General features: G+C 37.2%; 1 protein-coding gene, 1 long non-coding RNA gene and 3 other non-coding genes across 8 annotated transcripts in view; 4 read left to right on the top strand and 1 right to left on the bottom strand.

Annotated features, from left to right (window-relative positions):
• The window catches only part of LOC136851879 (uncharacterized), a 164,465-nt gene that overhangs the window by 65,049 nt on the left and 72,263 nt on the right, over positions 1–27,153 (bottom strand). The window contains exon 3 of the long non-coding RNA XR_010856986.1: positions 7,226–7,394. This is a non-coding gene — a long non-coding RNA (uncharacterized lncRNA). The remainder of the gene's footprint in view (positions 1–7,225; positions 7,395–27,153) is intronic.
• On the top strand, positions 4,442–14,646 carry LOC136851877 (uncharacterized). Of its 4 annotated transcripts, none has more exons than XM_067126205.1 (6): positions 4,442–4,551; positions 4,951–5,064; positions 5,885–6,008; positions 6,189–6,349; positions 8,064–8,180; positions 12,121–14,646. In XM_067126205.1, exons 2-6 carry the CDS (start codon positions 5,050–5,052, stop codon positions 12,262–12,264), a joined length of 561 nt encoding a protein of 186 aa, XP_066982306.1. In that variant the 5' UTR covers positions 4,442–4,551; positions 4,951–5,049; the 3' UTR covers positions 12,265–14,646. The 4 variants fall into 4 exon arrangements, with proteins under 4 accessions (XP_066982306.1, XP_066982305.1, XP_066982308.1 ...); XM_067126204.1 differs by having other exon boundaries at positions 6,186–6,349; XM_067126207.1 differs by lacking the exon at positions 4,951–5,064 and having other exon boundaries at positions 4,451–4,551.
• Positions 14,556–14,628, top strand: TRNAA-AGC (transfer RNA alanine (anticodon AGC)). The gene has a single exon. It is a non-coding gene; the product is annotated as a tRNA-Ala (tRNA).
• TRNAA-AGC (transfer RNA alanine (anticodon AGC)) lies at positions 15,238–15,310 on the top strand. The gene has a single exon. It is a non-coding gene; the product is annotated as a tRNA-Ala (tRNA).
• TRNAA-AGC (transfer RNA alanine (anticodon AGC)) lies at positions 24,089–24,161 on the top strand. Its single transcript has one exon. It is a non-coding gene; the product is annotated as a tRNA-Ala (tRNA).

Raw genomic sequence — 27,153 nt, 5'->3', positions numbered from 1 at the left:
GCAGCAGCCAACTCCACCAAACTGAGAGGCCCAGCCCTCTCATCAAGACAAGAATCGCTGTCCCAAATCACGCCAGGGACACCGAGGGGTCTTGATCCCCCGGGCTCCCCTTCAGCTTTGTCTGACACCAATTCGCTGCCAGTGCCACTTGCGGGCACTGGTCAGTGCCAAGCTCCGCCTGTCTCGGTGGGATGCTCCCTGCCAAGCGTACTTCCCGTGCCTGGCCCTGAGTTAGTGCCAGTGCTGGATACAGAACATGACTCGGATCCTCCTACGGAGATCCACCAAACCTCACAACCATGATCATCGCACAGTGCGAACCTCCGACCCCTGATGTTTCTTCTTCCCACACTCTTCCACCTGCTGAGGACGACCCTCTGGCAGACCTGGACATTACCTTTTCTGGTCGACCAGGAACTGTCCGGCCAGGATACAGACACTGGTTCTCTTCCTACAACGGTTGTCGCAGCAGCTGAAGTGGGAGACCAGCCCGGAGCCCCTGAGGCTGCCCCTAATCCTGCTCCTGACGGCACTCCTGGCCGTTCTTCAGAGTCAGTATCCTCATCGGCCCCTAGGAATGGCCTAGCCAGACCCTGGAGGCCACCAAAGAAGAAGAAGGGACAGAAGAAATCCACTCAGCGAGTCAGAGCCATAAGCTATCTTGGCACTCGTGCCCGTTGGCACAGTGCCGCTTCCACCTCAGAGCGATCCTGGCACCTGCCCAGAGAAGGTAGCCTGTGTGACCTCTGATCGTGTAGCATTAACCATTAACCACTTAGGCCTTTGTACTACTAACTCTTTTCCACTAACCTCCATCCAACCCACTCTAGACTCAAACTGATACATTACTTAATCATACATTGTGAATTACCCTTCAGGTTAGTCATGTTTCAATTTGTTGCGTGTTAATCGTAAAGCTTAGTGCCGATCATAACTCAGTGTGTGCCATTCGTTAGTGCCAGAGTCGTGGGGACAGTAGGTTAGGTTAGGTTAGGTGTTTACCGTGTGCGTTTGTCTAGGCGTAGATTTCTCCTGTCATCATAGCCAGTTAGTAGCCATATCTATACCCTTAGGTAGGTTAGGCCCATAAATTAGCCTATTCAGAACCCCTCTTAGCAGTTAGGTAGGTTCCTTTAGATGTTGCAGTGCCAAAATCCACCTTATGTAGGGCCATGGGCTGCCAGTCAGGAGGAATTAGCTAAGACCCTTACACCCTTCCGGGTGTGAAGGCCTTTCCAAAGGGGGGACCTGTCAAGGATATATTCCTCCCTCACGTAGATGTCTGTGCATCATTAATTTTGAAATGCAGTCTGCTATTCATTTGACTGTTGGGCCGGGAAAATTGGCGGGCAACGGGCAGAAACAAGCATAGTTTGAACCAGATCAGAGCTGTTAGCACCAGTGGGTAGCAGATAGGCCTCCCTTTCCCCCTTTTCACCCCCATCACGTGATGAAGTAGTTAGTGCCTGGGAAGAGTCAATAGGCATAGTGGGGCTAGCCGCCAGGTAGGACCTTAACCTCTAAGTAATTAATGTTTAAGGATGCTTTTCCTCTGCCCTCTTTGCTAGTTGTCTTGACGTGTTTGCAGGAATGTCGGACTAAAGATGAGGCCCCTACAAGACGCTGCTGGCTTTGGAAGAGCAGACGTGCTCTCATCTCAGTACTGGGCGGAAGCTATCGCCCATCTTCTCCGCTTAAGCTGGTTGAAACTATCGTTGACGAACGGCCGAGTCGACTGTTTGGAGCTGCAATTATCAGACAAGGTTCGTACATCGAAAATAGTCAGTAACCAGCCCTTTCCCTTCCACTTAAAAACCCCTTAAATTTCCTATTCCTTTAAACTTTAACTCCTTCCTCCACAAAGCAATTTTCCCTTGTTACGAGTCCTGCTCGGCCTCCCATATCTCGCCCCTAATGTGCCTTGAATTTCAGTAAAGATCCCATGATATTCATCCCATTATCTTTTCCCCAGTGCAACTTAAGGGCAATTTACGCTAAATAATACAAGTGTTTAAATTTTCTCTTGGTGTGATTGCGAGCACGTGTTCTCGTGTTAAAAGCCCAATCAATTACGATTCCCATACTGTGCTTACGTGATTTCCTTATAATTATCTGCTGGGCTACATAGTGGTTAATAGTTAACATGTGCAATGTGTAACATTTTATAGGGGAATTCCATTTCCTTCAGTGTGTGCCGCCGTTTCTAATCCAGAACCTCTCTTGCAGGAGAGACTCGCCTTTCCATTGCACCCTGTGTCCGATAATTCTGACTGCCTTTCAAATCCTGAAACTATTCCTGGTCGCAGTCCGATTTCTGAGGTCCGTTGTGGCCCCGCCAAATTTTATATGAATTATTTTCCCCATCCTGGAGTTCAATCCTTCGCAGCAACTAACAAAGAACCCTTTAATCTAATTTTGGCCTAACCCAGGTTATTATTATTATAACGAGAATAATTGTATTGTACATTGGCCCTTTATTAATTAGCTTGCTTGTTGCCAATCACTGCATTATTGCTCTATGTATATATTTAATGAGCCTGCCCATTGGGTACCATTTTGAATTGTTGGTCTCCTTGTTTAATTGCTAAATCTCTGTAAATAAACCCCTTAAATTGTAAAGAATTCTAATTCCAAATGACGACCTTACTAATTCAATTGTAAAACCAGGGAAAATCTAAGGTAGGCTAAGTTTCAACTAACTTTTCCTTTGTTCATAATCTGGGCGCACTTGGTTCCTTTGCAGTCATAAGTTTTAAATTTGTTCAATTCTCTCCCCAACCAAGTTGGCCAGTTTATGACAAAAAAAAAAAAAAAAAAAAAAAAAATATATATATATATATATATATATATATATATATATATATATATATATAATCAGTAAGCTACAAACATCCTTTAATATCAATTCGCTCTACCTGAAATAATATATTTTTCATATAGCCTATGTTATTGAAGTGGAATTTTTTAGTTGATGATAAGTTCGAGCCCACGGGACGACGAACTTGTTATCAACTAAAAATTCCCCTTCGGCAACATATATGAAAATATATTATTTCGAGGTAGACAGAATTGGATATTAAAGGACGTTTAAGCACTGATTGTATATGAATCACAGTGATGTGATAAAAAGTCAATATATATATATATATATATATATATATATATATATATATATATATATATATATATAAAGCGCCTGCCCTATGAGCCTACAGAGGCCCAGGAGGGCTCTAACTGTTTTTAACTATATATATATATATATATATATATATATATATATATATATATATATATATATATATATATATATATATACTTACCCATACAGCAAAGAGACCAAGAATTGGAAGGCTAATACCCTCTGGATTCACTCACTTATGAGGTTATATATATATATATATATATATATATATATATATATATATATATATATATATATATGTGTGTGTGTGTGTGTGTGTGTACAGAGAGAGTACAGAGAGAGAGAGAGATCCCGGAGCTGTGGGTTTTACCTACCAGGAACTTACAAATCAAAATAAAAGAAAGCCCACCGAGACACTTCACTGACAAATATAACACTTTTAACCTTCAAACTGAGCAGCTGTATGGCATTAAAAGAATGAAAACATATTCACGTATATCTGCATGTAGTTTTACTCTCCATACAAGTATGTAGAGAAGCATTATTGGTCTATAAAATGAAAATATATGCATATATTTATGGATAAGTGTTCATTCTGTTAATAAAATATACTGTACATACTTGCACAACATGAGAAAGAAATGATCTATCTTTAGCTAACATTGGAAAACACAGATAATAGGTAGGAGGATTTTTGAAACGGAACTTCATAACATCCGGCTTTTTTTATCTTCGACGATAAACCTGACACCAAAAACAGAGGTATTACGATACTAATATATTTGAAATTAAAATTTTTGCTGAAGTTGCATTTACTAAACATGCAAAAACACACGCAATATATGTTCACTCAATATAAACCTCTTCACAGAGAGTGGCTCCACAAGGTGCTGCCTTCTATTTTCAGTTAGCGCTGGCTCATATGGTATACTTTCCACCCTTAATGTGACCCATCACAGTCGTGTAAAAAAAAATATTGGGGGGAAAGCAAGTATTTTTTAGTTATAACTTCGACTTTTTCCAATGTCCATGAAATAATTATTGCTCTAATTCAAACAGAACATTTATCAAATTGCAAATGCACCATGGAGTTGATTTATAAAGTGATATACATATATATATATATATATATATATATATATATATATATATATATATATAAAATTCTACTTCTTTATATCTACGTAATTCCAAATATTTTCAGTCCCACATCCAAAACACGACCCGGACGTTTAATAGCGAGTGAAAAAGACCCTTGTTTATTGCGTTCGCAATGGCGTAATTCCTGTGCCTTATTTCGTGCGCAATGGCGGTTTCTCTGCCATCGTCATTTATCGCGTCAGCGCCGTTGCTGAGATAGTCATACAATCTCCTGTTGTTCTTCAGACCTTCCGGAGATGTCTCCCGAGGTGAGCGCTAATTAGTGCCTCTGGAATTTTGGAATTTCGCTTCTCGTGTGTTCTTTAGCAACATGGTAGACAAGCAATTTTCAGACTTACTCCAGTCTGACAGATTTAGCGAGTTATCAAATTTATACTCTTCTTCATAGTTCATTCATACCTCACAAATCCATTATAAATGACTTTAATTATCGTTGTGGGCGCCGTTACTATCGATACGGGTCGGTTTCAAAGCAACTGTACATTTGCGTTTCGATGTTACGCCTACGCGTTCAAATTTACTGGTCAGTTTTCTTGCAGCACTGGTTAAACTTTATAGACTTTCGCTGATATTGTTTTCGAAAAGGCCCATATTCTTCTCTAATTTGCTTCACGTTTATCTAACATTTTTATAATTTGCTATTGCAGATAGTTATTCAATAGTCTTTGCACAGTGAATATTATCTCAGGAAGCCTGCTGAACGCCTTTGGTCAGGGCTGGGCTTCTCCTTCAGTTGTGCTAAGAAAATGAACTTGACGGAGGTGAGCCTGTTAATGTTTTCTTTTTATCATTATTATTATGAAAATTATTAAATACTTTGATAGGTTATGTCTTTACTCGTTATTTCGCATCGGCATTATTTTCGGCGCTCTTGAACCATATACGAGAGGTGCTAAAAAGTAGCCCTGGGTAACGGCTTAAATCGTGCTTTGAGCCAGAAATTCCTTTAAATAATAACACCAGAGCCGTGACTTTAGCGTAGGTGGATTAGGTACCAGCTTATGGATCCTTAGTTATACTCTACACTCTGAATCAGACACTTCAAAAATATAAAATATTTCAACAACAAAACATTGTGATTTATTGTTTCGATTCATATAAAGGAAGTTTACTCAACTCGTTAAATGCGTAGTGTACCTTAACTTTTTTTCCGGTGTGTAACACCAGGGCCACGGTGCACCCATCTCTTGTGAACGGTCTACGCAAAATTAGTTTTCCTTTACTTTAATGTAGTATGCTTTGAAAAGCAAATAAAACAAAATGGCAGAATGACGAGCTGGAATAAGTAAATTTTTTCCCCTATACGTTGCAACAGAAACTGTTAAAACTACGACGACAAAGATATCTGATAATTTTTCCAATGCAAAATTTATAAATTGCTTACCAATATGTAAAATTTTAATGATGGCCATGACAACCCCAAGAACTAAAAAAAAAATATACTTTATGAGGGAAATACTTTTGTATATAAAACGGGACGGGTTGTTCTTGAAAAATACCACACTTCATTTCTAGGTGTTACCTGATTGTACTTGTTTTGAATTAAAGAAAAAACGTCACTGTTTTGTCTTCCTTTCAAAGAAACAAGTCGTCGTTGTACAAGCACTCCTTTGGAGCATCAGCGGAGGAGTGTTCCTCATCCTTTGCCTCATGATAGCCATCACATACCTGCTGGTCAAAAAGAACCGACGCGCACATCATCTATGTAAGTTATCCTTCCGTGGCCTACAGTTGAAATAACTGGCTGTTTCCATTTCGATAGAGATAAAAACAATGACTGATCAGGGAAGAATAGACTGCCTGTCTATCCAGTGTGACTGCTGTCGATTTAACATGTTTCTGGAGGTGTGAATTGTGATGCAAATCTCTCTCTTTTTTCCAGCAGGCCTTTCATCGCCCCGCCAACGGAGGGATGAATTTGGACAGAGTGAAGAAATGGCTCAGCACAAGAAACTTGAGTCAACCAGGAGTATGGATACTGATATGTATGTAGCCCCCCGCACCGACTTCGCCACAAAGTCTACCAAGCGTCATCAGCGCTCGGGGGTAAGTTTTGATCAAGAGGTAGCCTACACTGCGTACTTTGTCTTACGTAAGATGGACAGTTGATGTTCAAGTTTCCTGCCAACGTTAGAAATTTAAAGAGAGACGAATGTTTGGCACCGATAATTTCCCCTTGGTCGTTATCATTAGTTAATAAAGAAATTTCAGTCAACCTTTTACTCAAACATATCGGGAAAATTCCCTCAACCACGACATCCACGCTGATTAAAAAGAATGAAAAGACGTTCATGAAAGTTATAAAGATGATACGGAATAATGAAGTGATAAAAATCCTTGACACAATTCCGTAAGTTTTTCTGTTGAGATTAGTACGTGCCAGTTAGTTTCGCGCTCAAAATGTGACCGTCTGCAGCGAAGAGGAAATTTCTCACTTGGCCAAAATATGTAAACATGCTCCATTGACGGAAAAACAGAATTCTGAAAATAAATGCTTCAATTTATTTGCCGCAGCCAACAATAATGGTCCTTTGCTTGATTATATTCTTAAGACACTCAATTTCTCGGATCTTCTTTCCTCATGATCTGCATCACAGCAAATTCAGTTATGGACATCACTTTTAATACGGGCCAAAATGGATGATGGATTGATAGGTATAGAAAGGCAAACAAGAACAGGTCTAGATAAATGGGGTGGTGAAAATGACAGGATATAGTGACATCTGACACTTCAGCACAAATCTGATCTTTTGCAGAAAACTAACTTCGATATGACATACGAAAACATAAGACTATTTATTCAAATGGTCACACACTGCGCGTGGTCTCAATTTTTCCTTTATTGGCTTAGCGGTTATAATGCAGTCATGCCACGCACTTCGGCTATAAATAACCCACAAAATTTGGCTTCTGCACACCTACCTTGTGTAACTGGGCTAAATAGGGTGTGGTGTTTCCATAATATCAGTTGCGGGCTTGGCCTAGATGGTAAACCTCTTCAATATTTTCATTAATCCTTCCCATGGTTTACAATTTCTTACATTCTGTTCTGTATACTGGCAAGCCAGGCATCTTACTCTTAAACGGCTCCCTGCAATACAAAAAAAATACTACTAGGACAGCATTCTTGTGCCTCACGGCATGCAGCCCGTAGCCTAGACTATGCTGTTCTCTGGCCTAACCTACACCTTACACAGCACCGTTAGCCTAGCTGTACATTCGTAATATTTATATGTTAACACGATCTGACATGTTCATTTTCAATTTATTGAAGTACATTGCTTATTTTCTTATTCTATACATGATGGTACGATGACAGCCACGTGCAAGGATAACAAGGTGAACTTTATATAAGAAGCGCAACCAAGGTCCTTCAAATATATTCTATATTCGAAGAATCTTGGCCACAACTATTGGTTCCCTACTGTTACAGTATTGTAGCAATGCGAAAACTCAGTTTATTGTTACCACAGTGCGTAAGACATCAACTAAGACAAGCCTATACCTTCTACAAAGGAGGAAACCGTTCACTATTGACGCTGAACTAGAACAGCGAAGTTTCTTCGTAGGGGAGGCGTCAAGACTCGAGAGCAAAATAGGTAACACCGACACGCATAGTCCTCTTTTAAACTTACGATCATAGATACAACCAATTTCAAGAGGTTATTCTTACTTCTTCATGTAGTGGAAACCAAATCGTTTTTTACAGATTACTAAGGGTTTTGTCATTAATGTTAATGAGGATTTCCATTACACACAGAATCGTCACGATTCTCCAACCAACTCGCTCGACCAGCACATTTACGACGATCCTGACTACATCCAGTCCTGTGCCAAGATGGGAAGAGCACACTTTGAAACGAGTCTGACATCTCAAGTAAGGATGAGTAATTGATGTGCAGTTTATGTATACGCATTGAGAAACTTGTGCTTGTTAGTACATGTGTGTGAGGGTGTAGATGTGTGTATAGAAGATTTGACCTTACACAAGTTGTAACCCATTTGTGTAAATAGTTTCTTCGAAATAAGCATTCTGTTATAAAAATATCTTATGAAAGTATGAACGACTGAGTTTTGAAATCTTGGCATTAGAATGTGAAAAGAATTTGATTATTTAAGTTATAGCCTATATATTTCTCAACGATAGTTTCCTTTCACTAAATCATAAAAGAATTTATAGTAATAGCCTACAGATTTTTTTCCTTGTCTTCCAAATATTTATTTGAAGCAAAATAAATATCATAGCATCTCCATTTTACTTGCTAATACTGTTTGATTAATTGAATGAAAGATGCTTTTTCCCAAAATGCATGAATTAAGGGTTTTACCCAGTCCTTCCAGGTTGCATTAAATATTACGAACATGTTCGGTAGTATTACATCACCATGTAATGCTATCACTGTATCTGTTTGATACCTAGGTTGTGGCGGAATTCTAACCCACAAACAAAACAACACTCACCCTGATCTTCGGTTGCAATCACAACACACAAACCACAAAAACAAAATTTCAAACAAACCCTCCACCAACAACGAACGGGAAAAAAAGACACATGCACCATCAGTATCGGTACCGGTATCCAAAAACGAAAAAAAGCCAGACGAACTCCCCGTTCACTTTCAAAGTTGGACCTCAACTGCCCAAGACTTCCTCAAAACCGAAAAACTCCCGACAGACCGACAGACAAACAGACAGCGCCGTAAAACGAACTCCAACAACCGAACCACTCACAACGACAATTACACTCTCTCTCTCTCTCTCTCTCTCTCTCTCACACACACACACAAAACGTTGGGAAATGCTAAATAAAAACAAATTTCTTCATCCCTCTATATTTCTCCCCCCTTTTAGCATTTCCCAACCAACACCTTTCAAATCGCCTTACGCAACACCCACGGATGCTCACTAGCAGGTCCTCTAGATCTCTCAGACTCGCTCTCTCTTCCAACAACATTCAGATTTACATTTTCTCCTCCATTCTCTCTCAGATTCACGCTATCTTCTTCACTATTACCACTCTCAATTTCATCCACAATCTCATCTATACCCTCTAACTCGTTCCCAAATACCTCCCCCAATTCTTCAACTATCCCATCCCATTCGCTCATTGACCTTTCCAATTCTTGCAACGATTCATTCATGCTTTCAATCACTCGTCTATCACTGCTACGCTCTGTTACTCTTACACTTTCGCTCATCTCCAACCGTTCACTTACCCCTACACGTTCAGTCAACTCAGTTATATCAAACCCGCATATGCTATACGTTCTATTCATACCATCCCATTCATCCGTATTACACGCTTTATCACTCATTTCACTTTGGCACTCACACCTATCACACAACTTACGACCATTCCGTTCACTTACGTTCTTCCCTTTCTTACGTTTTCTACCATACTCTATCAAAACAAACTGCTGATCCTCATGCAACAACCCCTCACGTACATGCATCACACGCACCGCTTGCATCCTGGAGGATCCACCCATTTGAACCCCCTTCACACTCAGTTTCCCGAATTCGCTGTCACAGTCACCCGCTTTCGTCTACATAGCCTACACTTGATACATGCCCTTCCATTCCACATTCGACACACTTAGCTCTCTGTTCTGAACACATTCTCGCATAATGCCCATTCTTACCACAGTTGCCACATATTACATTCACTCGGGTACCCCTACAACCATTAGCAATGTGACCCACCTGTCCGCACCTGTAGCATTTAACCCCCCTATCTTTCGTACACTCCCTTACCAAATGTCCCGATTGCCCACACCCGAAACACGCTCCTAAAGCCCACCTACACTCATTCTTTGTATGTCCTTCCTTTCCACATCTAAAACACTTCGCTCGACTTCCACTCACCGACCTTCCCTTTGTACACTACTATCCCTAACCCGTCCAACCCGTTGTTCCCTTACAAACCCATCATTCATCCTCACTGGCACCTCCATTACTTGCTCTTACACTCCTATCTATTACACTATCGGCCATTCTCATTGGGCCCCTCAACACTGCATCCCTAAAGCTTCCGAACTCTGGTACTCTCTCATCTACTCCAGCCCTTACACTTACACTTCTACTCTCTTTTATAACCCTGTCAAGCTCATAATCTTCTACAATTTCCAAAATTTCTCCCCAAGTCAACCTTTCATTCGTCCATCTTTTCTTCTCCTTCCGCTTCAAGTTCACAAATTCTCTAACTCCATCTGGCACTGTCCCTAACAACTTCCGTACTAACTCCTTACATTCATTTATCCCATCATCCCCAAACTTCTTCCTTGCCAACGTCTCCAGCCTACAAGCATACAGTGACAAGGTTTCCCAAGCTTTCATTCTTGCCTCATCAAATTCATTCTTCCTCTTATACTAAACACTCGCTTTCATACGCCTCGCTTGCTCAACTAGTCTAGCTTTCACCTTGTCATACTCAACATCTCCCACACTCATAATAACCCTATACATATCAAGCAAAAACCCAGTCAAATATTCTCCTAATTCCCGTGCCCACACTCTCTTACTCTCCCCGTACTTATCCTGACAAAACCTTTCATACTCTCTAAAGAAATCATGCACATCCCTACTTCCATACTCATTATACCTTTCACACCGGGGTACCTCCCTCACATACATAGCCTTTCTCACTTTCAATACTTTCACTCTGTCCTTTCATACCCTCTTCCGAATACAAAGAGTCCACTTCCGCACTTACATTCATCTTACTCATTACACTCTTCTTCCCCCTCTTTTTATCCACTCACCTCCATCTACCTCACTATCACTACTGCCTTCACCCTCTCCCTTCTTTCCTGCCTTTCCCACTTCCTTACCCTTCTTACCAATTTCCTTTCCCTTTCCCTTCTTCCCTTTTTCCTCCCCTGACTTATCCTTACTTTCCCTCCGTTCCTTCCCTTGCTTTTCATTCCCCTTTTCCTTACCCTGCCTTTCATTCTCTCGTTTCTTACTTCCTATTTCCACATCACTTTCATCACTCACGCTTCCATTCACTTCTTCCTCCTTTTCTTTCTCTCTTGCCCCTTCACACGTTCCAGAGGACCTGCCTCCAACAGCCCCTTCTCCAAACCACCCTTGAACCTACCTTTCATCATTTCTTCCACACTTTTCATCATTCCCTCCAACTTTTTATCCACCCTCTCTTCCATTCTCTCTTCTGACTCTTTCATCTCCCCTTTCATTTCTTCTTTTGCACTTCTTAGCATTCCCTCCACCTCCTCCAACTGACTCCTCAATCTCTCATTCTCACCCCTCAACCACGTATTCTCCTCTCTCAACCTTACCAGTTCCTCTTCCATCCTTCTCTTCAGTCACACTACCAGCCACCAATCTCACTTGCAGCTGCAACCAGCCGCCCCACGTTGGGCGCCAAATATTATGTGGCGGAATTCTAACCCACAAACAAAACAACACTCACCCTGATCTTCGGTTGCTGAAGATGGGTAAAGGTCCACGGTCGCCAATCACAACACACAGAAACCACAAAAATAAAATTTCAAACAAACCCTCCACCAACAACGAACGAAAAAAAAAAAAAGACATGCACCATCAATATCGGTACCGGTATCCAAAAAAAAAAAAGCCAGACGAACTCCCCGTTCACTTTCAAGGTTGGACCTCAACTGCCCAAGACTTCCCCAAAACCGAAAAACTCCCGACAGACCGACAGACAAACAGACAGCGCCGTAAAACGAACTCCAACAACCGAACCACTCACAACGACAATTACACTCTCTCTCTCTCTCTCTCACAAAACGTTGGGAAATGCTAAATAAAAACAAATTTCTTCATCCCTCTATAAGGTTCTCGAGAATCCAACAACTACGAAAGGGTCCACGAATACGCCAACGCCGGTACCTTGCGACGCTAAACCGGAGACTCGGCAAGCCATCGAGGTTTACGTTCTGTGGCTGGGCTGTCAACTGTCCTCATCCTTGTTTGACTAATAGCCTCTGCAAGAAACAGTTACTGATTTGACTCCATCCTATATGGCGTTGCCTGTGGCAAGTTCTAAAGATTAAACTTTATTTAGGGTTGAGAAAAGATTTATGTCAATAGATAAAGCTTTGGTCATTGTACTGTTATGCAAATTTAACGTATTTAATCACAGAAAGTTTGACAAGTAAATGGTAAAACCCAAAATAGGGGGCGTGGTATTTACAATTCTCAGTCGACTGTGAGCGTCATAGGTTTCCAACTCTAGACCTATAGGTAGGTGATGTTCACTATTTATGCAGTAAACGTACCTTCAAAAATTCTTAATTTATCTCCCAAAAGCAGGAGGCTATAATATATTCAAAAGGATTTTGAAAAGTATTATGAACGTGAAATTTTCATTTAGTCAGTGTAGCCTGTTCTGTTATCCAGAAAGAAAACTACTACAGATTTTCACTGAGTCAGTGTAATCTGTTCTGTTACTGTTACAGATTTTCATTAAGTCAGTATAGTCTGTTCTGTTACTCTAATAGGAAAAAATTACAGATTTAAATAATAATACATATATAAATTATACACACACACACACACACACACACACACACACACACACACACACACACACACACATATATATATATATATATATATATATATATATATATATATATATGGCAGAGTAAAATAATCAATATCTTTGTTACAATATCATAGGATATAGTGAATATCTTAACTGCCTTTTCCTACCTATGTAAAATAAGGAACCAAAATGTCTCAAGAAGTATTCTCCAGAAATGGAAAGTATGTAGCATAATAAAATTTGTTATCATTTAGAATATGGTCACTTTCAGTGAAACCACGCCATAAACACCCTTGCTTAACAAAGTTTCAAAATATAATATTATAATGTGTCTTAAAATAAAATGAGAGAGAGAGAGAGAGAGAGCATAGGCAAGGGTAGAGAAGTGTGTTAAAAAAAAATTCAAAGTAAACACAAGGTAGAAAATTAGTGAGCAAATAAATGCACAGTAATTGAGGGACAAATCATAACAGTTTATGCCAAAAGCCATTGCTCAATAAAGCAGGGAAGCCTCTCTTAAACTTATCATCAGCATCAAGATCCATAACACAGTAATTGAAAGACTCTAGCGTTGGGAAATTAACAAAAAAAAGGTTCGATAATATTTTGTCAAGAAGATATCCAGAGAAGGAAAAGAAAAATGTCATCAGTGGTAAAGCAAAGGGTCCGAAGCATGTGAAAATAATAATAATAATAATAAGTAACAGAAGAGTGAAAGATTCAAATGGTCTTGGAAGAGATAACGAGTTGAGAATTTATAGTAAATTGGAGGGCATGAAATAGGTCACCCACAAAAATCTGCGTTTATTCGAATTCGTGAACCCGGGATTAAGCTGACCCTACATTTCTGTTTCTTTCATGTAATAACTCTTAAACTTAATTATTATACTTATTATACTTCCTGACAAAGATTCTGAAGAAATAAGTCCTGCAACCAACATAGTTTCTGTAATCTGCATTATTATTATTATTATTATTATTATTATTATTATTATTATTAGCCTATCCATATGGAAAAAGTCTACAGGGGCCATTGATTTACATTTCAGGCTTATAAAAGAATATGGTGTTCATTGGAAAGAAGTTACAGAAGATAATAGGAAAGAAGATATCAGTTATCAGAAAAAATACGTTAATAAACGAATAGGTAAAAATACTGAGAAATTATTAGAATACATGGTGAATGGTTTTAAGGCAGAAATGCGTTGCAGTTTCGCTTGAATTTTTGAGGTTCTAATTCCTAACTTCCGCAGGGAGACTGTACCTGGTACCACGATCCAATCTGGTTGCTGTCTGCAGGAAAAGGCAAAAGTTACACAATGAACTTTAGGATAGCAGAAAATCTCTCTCTCTCTCTCTCTCTCTCTGCTCCCCTTCAACAAACCGCATTCTCTTTTAGTAAGCGACGTGTTTCATTGTGAATATGAAAAGTCCATGATTTTAGAAGACATATTACCTGGATGATCAATGATGACGGTCGCTGCTGAAAGTTGCCAGTATATACCAGTAAAGTTAGTTTATTGGCTATATATATATTTTATATCATTACATGATGGTACAACTAAAATAGCCGTACTAAATTGGTGATAGGTAGAAGAAAATGAGTCTTGAAAAGTATGAGAACAGTTACATGATGATAAAAATGGAAATCTCATCCGCTGCAGAGACATTTGGCACCTGAGCGAGACAATACTCCCTCAAAGGTTTCCGCACCCAGCAATCGGGGATGTAGCTCAAATGGTAGAGCGCTCGCTTAGCATGTGAGAGGTACGGGGATCGATACCCCGCATCTCCAGAATAAATTTTTGTACCATTGGAGTTATATATATATATATATATATATATATATATATATATATATATATATATATATATATATATATATATACATTTTCAACTGAAAATATAAGTTGAACCTCTATTTTTCACTTAGAGCAACAGCATGAAAAATTGAGTGCAAAGCATCTCTCTCTCTTGGTGAATGGTCACAGTGACATTTGGGTTATAAACACTTTTGAGGCACCTGTTGGTTGATCTCATATATATATACATAGTCTTTTTCTGCTTCCATGTTGCTATCTACGATAAAAGCATACTGTATATTTTCTTTTCTCTCTAAAAATAAATTAAACTGGAAAAATGGTTATTTGTTAATTACTAAATCTATATATGTAAATGTACATACATGCACACAGACATTTGCAGTGTTATGTTGCTACCGAGAAAATAATATTTTTAAACTTCTGTATAAAACTTATAAAAACAAAGGTAAGAGAACCCATATTATATCCTGCTTTTAGTAAAAATCATCATGAGGATGTGATCACTGTGTGAGAGAGATGTGGCACATGTGCAACAGACAACACTGTCGAATTGCTCTCTGCCTGTCCCCAGTGTTCCCACAGGGGATGTAGCTCAAATGGTAGAGCGCTCGCTTAGCATGTGAGAGGTACGGGGATCGATACCCCGCATCTCCAAGACGACTTTTGCTTGCAAGACAACAGGATTATAAATTAGGCTGATATTGTGATTTGTGAAAGGTGAGGAAGATCTCGCAAGATCTTGTGATTTGTGAAAGGTGAGGAAGATCTTGCAAGATAACAGGATTTTAAATTAGGCTGATATTGTGATTTGTGAAAGGTGAGGAAGATGTTCAAACGAGGATGAATGACAGAGAGAGTCACAGACATAGTGAGAGGCAGTCGCTCCGATGAATATTCCAGTCTTCAACCAATATCTCAAATGGACATCTAACTCATCAAATGTAAAGCAAATGATTTGGATAAACCATACTTCAGCCTCGATTTTTATTAATTAATTAATGTTTCTACTGTGTTTATAAGCAACAGAATAAACTCACATTCCACTAGCTTTCATCCTTTTATTGTTACAAATATAAATATATTCAACAACACTAACTGCAAAACCTGACTGAAGCTACAGTTTTACTTATTAATACATCTTACAAACAAGCAAAAAGCTGTCCTGGAGATGCGGGGTATCGATCCCCGTACCTCTCACATGCTAAGCGAGCGCTCTACCATTTGAGCTACATCCCCTGTGGGAACTTACTCGATGGTGGGAACACTTCGACGGCAATGTGTATTGCAGTCGGTTGCCAAACATTTCTTTTTCTGATGTTCTTGCCAGTAAGTAATCTCTGTCTGATGTTTATGAAATTGATTTTAGTACCAGAGTTCGACGTTTTATTCTCCTAATTTTCTTACAGCACTGCTATGAACATTTTGATACAAACACAGCATTTATGATCGTTACTCAAGTAACCTTAGTGTTGTCATGGAATAAGCCATATGAATGCCTGATGATTCCCAGCTTTTTTACTTTCGTATTGAAACACGAGGCTGAATATAAGTGAATACGATAAATGAACGGAAACAAAATTATAAACTATGTTAGAGAGAGAGAAAAAAGTGAGAAAGGAAGGGAGATTGGATTTATTATTTCCGACTCCTGTAATTTCAGCTCAGTGGTCTGGTTAAACTAAGAAATACTTAACTTTTGACTCCTGTAATTTGGAGAATATATGTTTTTTTATTGAAACTAGATTGCATTTTTTAAAACATATTCCTGATATTCTTTAAAATTTTAGGTCGAGGTCAGTGGTAAGCTAATGTTAATTACATATCTTCATAAAGTTTCTAATTTAAGATAAGCAGTATTGTGGTATTCTGGCAGAGAGAGAGAGAGAGAGATGCCAGGCAGGGCAGCCGATCGAAGGCTACGGTCTACCCCAACGCCAAATCAAAGTCCTTCAAAAAGAAGGCATCGCGCTTACCCCATATAAAAAAATGGGAAAAAGCACGTTAAAACGAAGAAGAAGAAGGAGAGAGAGAGAGCAATTATGGAAAATCTAATTAAATCATAGCACGCACACGGCCGCGCACACGAAATGTGATTGTTTACTGGCACAGGACAGAGCTGCAAGATTTTTTTTACACTGGTACACAGTTTAGAAATTACACCAAAACCGATTAATAGCACAACCCTTTCAACCGACCTACTGTAAAATAGTTTTATATCGAATCGTACAATTTTATAAGCATACAAAACTCAAGGTATCTCAGCCAGACAATGACTGACTATTTTTACGATTCAAAGCGTTCTTTGCAGTGCGAGTTTTCCCTGAGACTTTTAGTAGATGCGCATTTCATGGAAAAGGACTTATAGCATCTTTTTCTTCTGCAACTGAAAGTAGCTAATTCTACTAAGTTTTCCATGAATTTCGACAAGTTGAGCTCTTGGTTGCTTGACATTGGGATCTTGTCCTATTATTCAAATGGTTGCGAACTGTGCGTCCGTTGGTTACGAGACTTGAGGCATATTACCATAGTACTTGGCAGAAATAACTGTTAAAAAATGAACGAAATAAACCAAAATCTCAAAAGTAAAGAAAATATTATTTCATGTTTGAGGAAATTCCCTACTATAGAGTATTTTTGTGGTAGGGTTCCGTGTTACAAACTCAAGAATTCCTCAGTGGCAGTTTTATCTCCTGATATTCAAGTTCTCAAGTGGAACATGAAATACTGATCTTAGAATCAAAGATGAATATAGTTTTATACAAAGGATAGCATTGATCCTTGCTGTTTTCTCCCTCTGTCTTCCCATCTCTTTTCTGAAAACGAACCCTGTGTTTTAGTTTAAATTTACAGAAGATTAAGATTCTAGAGGCTTTGATCACCGACTCCGTTCGCTGTTCAGTCACTGGTATCCTTATAAACATACAATTAATTTCCATTTTGATATATTAGTGTATTCCCAGCCCACCCCCACCCCAAATAAAAAAAATTGCTGAAGCAGTACAAAACCGAATTTTGGGGACCTAGCAATTTCATGATAACCAAAAAGGAAAGAGTGATTATTCATTTGCAAAACACATCTAAGGGAAAAGGTTCTTAGCAACGACTGTAATAGTCATTACTGCCACTGGTTCCTACTGCCTCTAAAGTTTCCATAGGGGATGTGATCATGTGACCTAAATGGTAGAATTCTCTCTTACCCTGAGAGAATCGGGAGCGATTCCTGCCCCTCCTGGATAACTTTTTGATGAAAATAATAAAGCTTTGTTAATCAGAACACACTATGAAAAGCGAAGCTCAAGAGTAGTGGGGTATACAGTAGTCTCTGGATCCTATATGTTAAAGGGGAACTTGAAAATTTATAAAACATCCTGTCATACACAGATGCCATATATTTCTTACTTTGATGATCTTTCTATGGACAAAAATTAAATATTTCCCATTTATTTACACTTTTTTTTACTGTAAAAGAGTTAGACTGCAGAACAAGGTAGAAAACTTTAAGCAGCCTCCATTAAAATTCACTATGCCTCTGTTTACTTAGGCCACAAATTAAACAGTCGTATATTGCAATTTGTCAACTTTGGTGGATTGGATCCAGGATCAAGAGAGGTAGGGGGCTAGCAACCTCATCCCAAACTACCAGTTGAAACGAAGGCTAACTTCTGGAGAAAGGTTTAACGGTCGGAGAAACCAAAATTTCAACCCTTCCTCTTTCTAGAAATCCAAATCAAGTCCTTATTAAAATCGTTTCCACAGAACTACGTCCCGTAACTGATCAAGAAACAAAATTATGTTCACTGATGAGACCGGCAATTGTTTTGGAAGATACACGAGAAGTAGGTGAGGCAAGGAAAGGAAACTACTAGAAAACTAAACTTCAGGAAAATAAACAATATTTCCAAGGGATGAAATATTCAGAAAAAAAATAATCTTTTTGATCTTTGAAAGATGGTAGTTCTTAAAATATTAGATATAATTTTCTTATAGTTTAAAAACAATATAACGTGATTCTCTCTCTCTCTCTCTCTCTCTCTCTTATCCTTCATGTATTGTATTCTTCTATACTCGTATTCATCCAAGTGTTTCATTACGATAAACAAGGCTTCTAATTCTTGAAACTTTTATGTAAATTATTCTATGACAACGCTACAGTTGCATAAGTAACGATCATGCATGCTGTCAATATATCAAATTGTTCATTTTTGTTAGAGCAATGAAATGTGGAATTTCGGACAAGAAGCAATTGAACATATGCAGGAAAACTGGATTATGAATGTGCCAAGAACGTCAGAGAGAGGAATGTTTGGCAACCAACTGCAAAAGACATGGCGGTCGAAGTCAAGACCTGGTCGAAGTCAAGACCTGGTCGAAGTGTTCCCACCATCGAATGGTTTGTGAAAGTTTTCCCACCGTGAGCCATGTTCCCACAGGGGATGTAGCTCAAATGGTAGAGCGCTCGCTTAGCATGTGAGAGGTACGGGGATCGATGCCCCGCATCTCCAGGATAACTTTTGCTTGCAAGAGACTTACAGACCAGGTAGCCGAAAATAACGTTAAGCAGTAGCCTACTAATCGTTACAAATATTATAAGTTATGTGCCACATTTACTGAGAAGAATAATAGCTGGTCGCTCACGACCACAGCTTGAAAAGTATGTGAATGGATCTATCATGCTCAATGTCTCTACAGTTTGGGGCTTTAAGATATTGGTCATCATTTTTTTAACCTATAACTTCCACACTGAAAATTAAGCTGCTGTTTTTTGTTATTCGCCTTAAAACCGGATTATGTACGTGTTAGTAATCTCTGAAGCCACTACTACCCAAAAGGTTTATATATATATATATATATATATATATATATATATATATATATATATATATATATATATATATATATATATATATATATAGAACAGCAATGGATACACCATTATGGAAGCGCCATCTACATATCAGTAAGGACACCAAGGCCAAAACCCGGAACAGCATTTAACACAACTTTATTGGGGCATGTTTCGAGTAGTACCCTCACTTGTTATCAACCTACAAAATTAAAATGACGACATTACAATTCTTATAATAAAATTCAAAATAATACAGCAAAATTACTATAAAAATGATAAGAATATGTTTAAAAGATGGCTAATCAAGATAAATAATTGAATAAAATAAAATAAAGCAAAATACAAAAATTTAAGTCACAAAAACGGAAGGTACAAAGGCACAACAAACACACTAATCAATATACAAACCAGTAAAACGCAGACTAAAAACACAAAAGCGAGGTCACAGCCACATTTCTAGCCAAACGTGGCTTTATCTTGATGGTGTATAGAACTTCTAAAATGTCGAGGTCTGTAGCAAACTGAGCAGTGGTTAAAACAGAAAAATCATCAATACGTAAAGGCAGTCTCTTCTAGCTGTGTTCTCTAATTGCACTGTAATTAGGCCTTGAAAGATAATGGCCTGTACGATATGACTTACCTAGGTGTTCAAACCATCTCATCCAAGCTGATCTGGTAGTTTTTCCAACCACACTGCCATTTATAGATCAGATTGGACCGAAGGCTTGTTGGTGTAGAGTCTTTGATTTTAAAGAAATTACCTAATTTATCTTGCAAAGTGAAATATATTTTGATATCTAGCTGAGGGTAACCAATGGACAAAATAGAAATTAATTGCTTTTTTAAATCGTAACTATGAGTTCCATTAAAAGTTCTTCTTCTTAAAGGTAAGTAAATAACAGGTTTCTTTACATTGGCGGCAGTTTCGGGTTGTTTGTTTACATATAGTTTCGAAAGTTGTTTACCAATATATGTATTTACGTAATTCAACGGATTGCCACTGTTTTTAAAGTGACCTTAGAAATTCCAATTCCTCATGCAAATTCAAAAACCTAGAACAAATTTTATATGCTCTGGTTACTAACGTCAATATAAAATTCATCTTATAATTCAAAGGTGTAGCTGATTGAAATTTAGACATAAGACCCGTGAAAGTACGCTTTCTAAAAAATGAGGTGTGTAAGTTATTATCAAGATTTTTACCTGAATATCCAGAAAAGCAAGTGTATGATTATCTTCGATTTCACAATTAAATTCTATATTAATATGCTCACTATTAAGATACTCCAGAAAACGAGGAATCTGGTCACGACTCTTCAGAATTAAGAAGGTATCATCAACATACCTCCTGTACAGTAAGGGCTTAAAATCTAAAGGACAATCGTTTAACCATCTTTTCTCCATAAAACACATAAACGCATTTGCCAAAGATGGTCCTATACTGGACCCCATGCTTACACCATCAGTTTGTTTATTTAATAAACCGTTAAACAAAAAGTAACATTCTTTGGTAGCCAAGAATAAAAGTTCCTTTAACTGCGACCTGTTAAACCCACTGACAGTATCATTCTTTTTAAACAACTCATTTAGGCAAATGTCAATCGTCTCCTCCAGTGGAATTTGAGTAAACAGAGACTTCACATTAAACGAAGCCATAACACACTTATTAGAATTACAGTTTCTTGGGCAGTTAATAAAATGAAAGGAGTCATTTAAGGCATATTCATTTTTGTAGTTAACGGGGCAGGGATGGGAACAAGAAACTTGCCGATATTATAGTTGGCAGTTCAATAGCTGATAAAATAGGTCTTAATGGGTGATCTTCCTTATGGACTTCTGGGAGTCCATAAAGTCGTCCTGGTCTAGGTGATTCAAGTGAATCATTAGCGACACAACTATTGATACTGTAAATTACCATAATTGGTCGTTAGGATGAGCTAGCTCTCACTTTGTTACTAGCTTTATCCAGAGTACCATTATCATAAGGCAATAATATTAGACAATTTTGTTATTGATGCTTATACAATGCCCTTTTAACAATGATAGATCATTTGAAGTTACCAAAAAGGTAAATCGGGATAGTCTAACTTTCTTGTTACAAAACAGCTGTGTTCGTAGTTCCCAGTTTGCTTAACTTACGAGTTTTGTTGTTTAATAAAGGCCAATATTTCCTTGGTAGTATTCTATAATCAAACTAAAGGGTTTTGTGATATTGTTTTTCTTCAATTATCCATAATATTGGGTTCTTTCCAATTTTAAAGGAATACATTCATGCGGATCTACCCCCAATGGGTATTACTCCGCTAATGGTGGCATCACAGGCGCTGAGCATTTGTCGTAATGTTTACCATATGTTTTTCCTAAGGGAATACAAAAGTATTTTTGCCAAACATTTTAAAATCTTGAAGATACTAATTTCACATTTTTGGTAAGATAATTCCAATAATTATTGATTTGATATTTATGTAGCAGCTAACTTACATCAGCTGATAGTGTTATTTAATTTAATAAATTGGGGTCGTCTTATACGGTGAACATACCTCTAAACCTACATTTTCACGTGAAAATTGGGGGTCCTCTTATACGGTGAGTCGCCTTATATACCGGCAATTTGGTATATACAGTATTGTTATATAAAATGTTATCTGTAAATGTACTGATAATAGTAATTTGTGATAATTGTAATTCCTAAGTTTTTTGTAATGTAAAGTTTCTTAGTAAGACTTCTGGTAACAAGAGTGCTCTTTGATTTTTCATTGTAAGTTTCGTCTCCACTTTGCGCTAGATACCCTTTTGTTTAGTTAACTTCATAAGTAGGAACCTTGTGTGGTCAGATTCACTGGCTTATGTTTATATGGGCAGTTACTTCTGGAAGTGAGGTATACATTGTAAGCACTTTTATTACTCAGGTTCACACATTCTATCGGTTGGTTGTCATAAGATAATTATTAGTGTGTGTTAAGATGTTATTCCTGGGATGTTGTATTATATGTGAATGATTACTCACATAATTGTTATTTTCATCATTTTAAATGCATGGTGATGGTTTTTCCAGTTTGCTTTATCGACACTAATTAAGGTTTATCAACAAACAGAGTGTTTTTAGCAAGGTACAAAGAGGTAAAATACGAGCGAGTTGAAAGGTTCAGTACTAAGAAAGGCCTTTGAACCAATCTATGTCATAACAGTTTATTATATGTATATATATATATATATATATATATATATATATATATATATATATATATATTTGTGTGTGTGTGTACAGAAACTATATATATATATGCATAAAATCACAATAATAACTGGATATATATATGTGTATATATCTCATGGCATAATATACCACTGGTTAAAATCAGTGAAAACGTCTAATAATCGAAGTAAGGAACGACAAAAGCAACTTCAGACTTATAAGAGAACAAAAACCTCTTGACAATGAGGCAAGAGCACCAAAAGAAAAATTTGGTAGCCAGATGCAATTAGCTTTCCCCGCTTCGCTCCCGACCTGTTGAAATCACTTAGTTACACAGGTTTGGCAGAAAACGGGAACCGGGATAAGTGCCGCTACTTGGATAGTCAAGAGAGATGATTTAAATTTTGGGACAGACAGAAAACGATACGTCAGTTTAATTTTTTCCTTGAGTTAATTGTTATTAGTATCAGTTGATGATATAGCTGCTCTAGTATCTTAATGTGAATACTATTATCATAATTTTTCTTGCTATCGATTCGAATCCCACCTGGAAGAGTATCTCTTTACGCAGTCTAAACGGACTCAGTTATTGGTGAAATCAGCATACCAAATAAAGAAAGGAAATCGAGAGACCATGGGGGTTTTAGGGATTAAAATAAAATATAAATAAATAAATAAATATATATATATATATATATATATATATATATATATATATATATATATATATATATATATATATATATATATAAATATATATATATATTATATTCATATATATATATATATATATATATATATATATATATATATATATATATGCAAATGCAAGAATGAGGATAAGTATTATCCTTAGAAGTCTGAAACAAGTGAGCAGCTGTTTTTAAGATTATTTTTGCCATGGCTATTAATAATAGTTATAGCTTATTACTATTAGCGATTTATTAGCTTTTTTTTATCTCATTGAATTTTGTACTGTCTTTGTTTTGTCTTTATACTGTTAATGTTTTGGCCTTGGGCTGAAATCCAGTAAAATTGTATTTATATGAATATCATAAATTTTAATAAAAATCAATATTAATAAAAATTACTATCGTTCTTTCAGTTTAAATGTAATTAGGAAAGGAAATCTCGTTTCATCCTTTAAAGATTTCTCGTTCCAGTCAATTCTTAAAAGTAGAATCAAATGTTTGATCTTGTCATTTGCTTAATAAGATTAATGCATCTGCCAAAAAGGTATCACTCCCCTAAATCATGGAGCAAATGAAAATGGAAGGAGGAACAATCAAATTTGGAAGCGAAGAACAGCATAATCACAAGAAAGATAAAACTTCCCAATTAAGTGCCGAGATTGGCTTGAGAAAGAGTTGGCAACCTCAAGCTAATTACCGGGGATGTAGCTCAAATGGTAGAGCGCTCGCTTAGCATGTGAGAGGTACGGGGATCGATACCCCGCATCTCCAGAACGGCTTTTAGGTGCAGTGCTTTGCAGTGGCCATGATGAAATATATTCAAGTGTACAAATAAGTACTGCCTTAATAACCTCTATCAATAACTAACAACTCATCTCCGCAGCATAAATAAAAGGACTGTGGTTATTATATTCACGTTCTGCTATTTAGTCTACACTCTCAGAGGAAGAGTCAGTCTTGACTATGGATCCAAATGTCAATGGCCAATTCTTCAAGATGTATGTGTGGTTTAATAGTTAATTTATGCAATTCCATCTCTCTCTTACATCATTAATAAATCTTCTATCTCATAAAATCACTGTAAATTAGACTTATTGACCGATTTGCTTAATATGGCATCAAAATCACTATAGGCATGTAATCTGACAAAATTAGCTACAGAAAGATTGGTCTATCTTATAACATTTATAGTGAAGAAATGTGCAGAAAAAACAATGTAACATGATATAAATAAATTTCCATATTTGTAACTTTGTTCAGGATTTAAGCATTCTTAGTATCATGCAAAATTAAGCAACATTTACAGTGAAGACAGACCACCACTTGAAAATAACTAAGAAAAATCTAACTACATACAGGTAGTGTCAATTATTGCCAGTAACCCTCCCTGACTGTTTTTTGCCAGCATTTTCTTTCTTCTCTCTCTCTCTCTCTCTCTCTCTCTCTCTCTCTCTCTCTCTCTCTCTCTCTCTCACGTTTGAACTTACTCCCTTTACAAATTACTGACTCATAGTTAATCATGAGTGTTGGACTAAATGTTCAGAAGTCTAGAATGCTAGATTAAATAATACTCTTTAAGCCATGATAGTGTTATAATTATGCATATTTCAGGACATGTTTGCATCATTCTCTAATCTTGTAAAAATATTAAAATGCGAAATTTGAGAACTAGGCCAGTTTCATAAAGAACCAACAGAAAAAGTTCCTACTTAGGTACCCAGTGAACCAGAGTAAGAAATATTTGGCAACTGAATGTAATAAACTTTGCCGTCGACATGTTCCCACAGTCGAATAAGTTCCCACAGGGGATGTAGCTCAAATGGTAGAGCGCTCGCTTAGCATGTGAGAGGTACGGGGATCGATACCCTGCATCTCCAGGACGACTTTTCCTTCTAGTTCTTAGTTTTGAGCCATGACAAATATAATCAGATTCATATAATGATCAAATATAGTAGTTTAGTAATTAAATTACTAAATTGAGTTAAACTGTCTTCATTAACAATATTTGACTCATGGTCACAGCTTTGAAAAAAATGTACCTTTCTTAAGCACAGCTCTACTACCTAAGCTACAAATCACTTTAGGGAGGCACCTGTCAATTGCCAAATATCTCCTACATGGAAGTAGCATTAACCTGCTGGATTATATCTCTATCCTTTTTCTCATACACCATCACTTTCTCCCTTTCATAAAATCACATCCTCTTACATTTACCTTTGTGTTATCCTTTAAACGCCAATTAACCACAGAATATTAAACAGTGAAGAAGGTTGGTTTGACTGATTTGCTTATTTGATATGGCATTAAAACGACCATGTTCATTGGCAACGAAGTTCACAGATTCTCCCTACCTAGCCATAAAGAAGCTAACCTTTTTATGTTAAAAACTGTGATAAAGATGTGTGCAAAAAAATAACATAAGATAAAAAATTACATCCTTTTTTATTATGCAGTATTTTAAAAATATTTCAACAATTCAAAATAATACAACTTAACATAATAAAAATTGTAGAATCAAAGAAAGATATGATTTAACACAAATGTAATGTGTCAATTCTTTCCATTATGCTCTCCCCCCACCATCCCCCTCTCAATCCTGAATACCTTTATAAAATGCTTTCATTTATAACCCTCCTTGTATGTTAGTTTTCATGCACAGAATGTCTACAACCTTCGGGCTAATGATAATCTTTAACTTATGACTGCAGCAATTATGCCTATTTCAGGACATAGTTACATCATGTTCTAAACATGTAAAATCATAACAAATGTCGAAATTTGGGGATTAAGGAATTTCACAAACAACAAAATTGAGCGTATCTGCATATGTGGCAAGTGCATCAGAGACGGAAATGTGTGGCAAATCAATGCAATAAAAATTGCCGTCGACGTGTTCCCACTTTCAATGATGTTCCCACTGGGGATGTAGCTCAAACGGTAGAGCGCTCGCTTAGCATGTGAGAGGTACAGGGAACGATACCCTGCATCTCCATATTGACTTTAATCAAGGAGAATCCATAGGTGTGCAATTTCGGTTTGACTATGGAAGATGAAGTTTATGGATGATAAAATCTCTGATTGACTTTAAAGCTAGAAATAAAAAAAACAGAAGTTCTAAATTTCCCAATATCAGTTATTGCCACACTGATCTCCTTATCCATAGTCCCTGAAATACATAAATATACTGTGTCTAGATTTATATACAACTACATCTAAATTTTAGTACTATGGAATATCTATAATTTACAATACTAGCCCAAAAAATCAATAAGAGTCATTGGAGGAAAATGAAATAAGTAAATATAAGAAATAGCAACTTCTTGAACCACTACTATAAAATGAATTTTTTTTCCATTCTTCCCTTGTGATCTTTCTACCTTAACTCCTTTCAGGTCTATGTCTTCAACTGTTCACTTTCTCTAGGATTTCTTGGGTCTTCTACAGGTCTTCTGCAGATCTTTCATATATGGATATTAAGTGGATTGAATTATAAAATTAGATGCAAACAATGTCTAAAACGTAACAAATAGGCAAAAACTGTGGAGATAGTTTTTTTTCACATTTAAAGAATCATTATGATTAGAGACAAGAGAGTACTGATCATACAAATATTATGGTACCTGTATTATTTCTGCTGCTGCCGTTGTGTTTCTTTAAATAAAAAAAAAAAACAAGGAAAAAATGTTTAGACAGGGTGCTTTTTAGATACCCAAAAAGTCTTAAAGAAAGTATGCCTTGGGTGATTTATGATCTTGTTTGGGTA

Source organism: Macrobrachium rosenbergii, chromosome 24 (assembly GCF_040412425.1).
Source record: "Macrobrachium rosenbergii isolate ZJJX-2024 chromosome 24, ASM4041242v1, whole genome shotgun sequence".
In the NCBI taxonomy this organism is placed as follows: Eukaryota; Metazoa; Arthropoda; class Malacostraca; order Decapoda; family Palaemonidae; genus Macrobrachium; species Macrobrachium rosenbergii.
Note: the sequence above shows the minus strand (reverse complement) of the source record. Positions and strands in the feature narration are given on the sequence as shown.

Coding starts and splice junctions, on each gene's coding strand:
- LOC136851877 (XM_067126204.1), top strand. Junction 6,350..8,063: donor AGCGTCATCAGCGCTCGGGG/GTAAGTTTTGAT, acceptor CATTACACACAG/AATCGTCACGATTCTCCAAC. Junction 8,181..12,120: donor AAACGAGTCTGACATCTCAA/GTAAGGATGAGT, acceptor TCCCTCTATAAG/GTTCTCGAGAATCCAACAAC.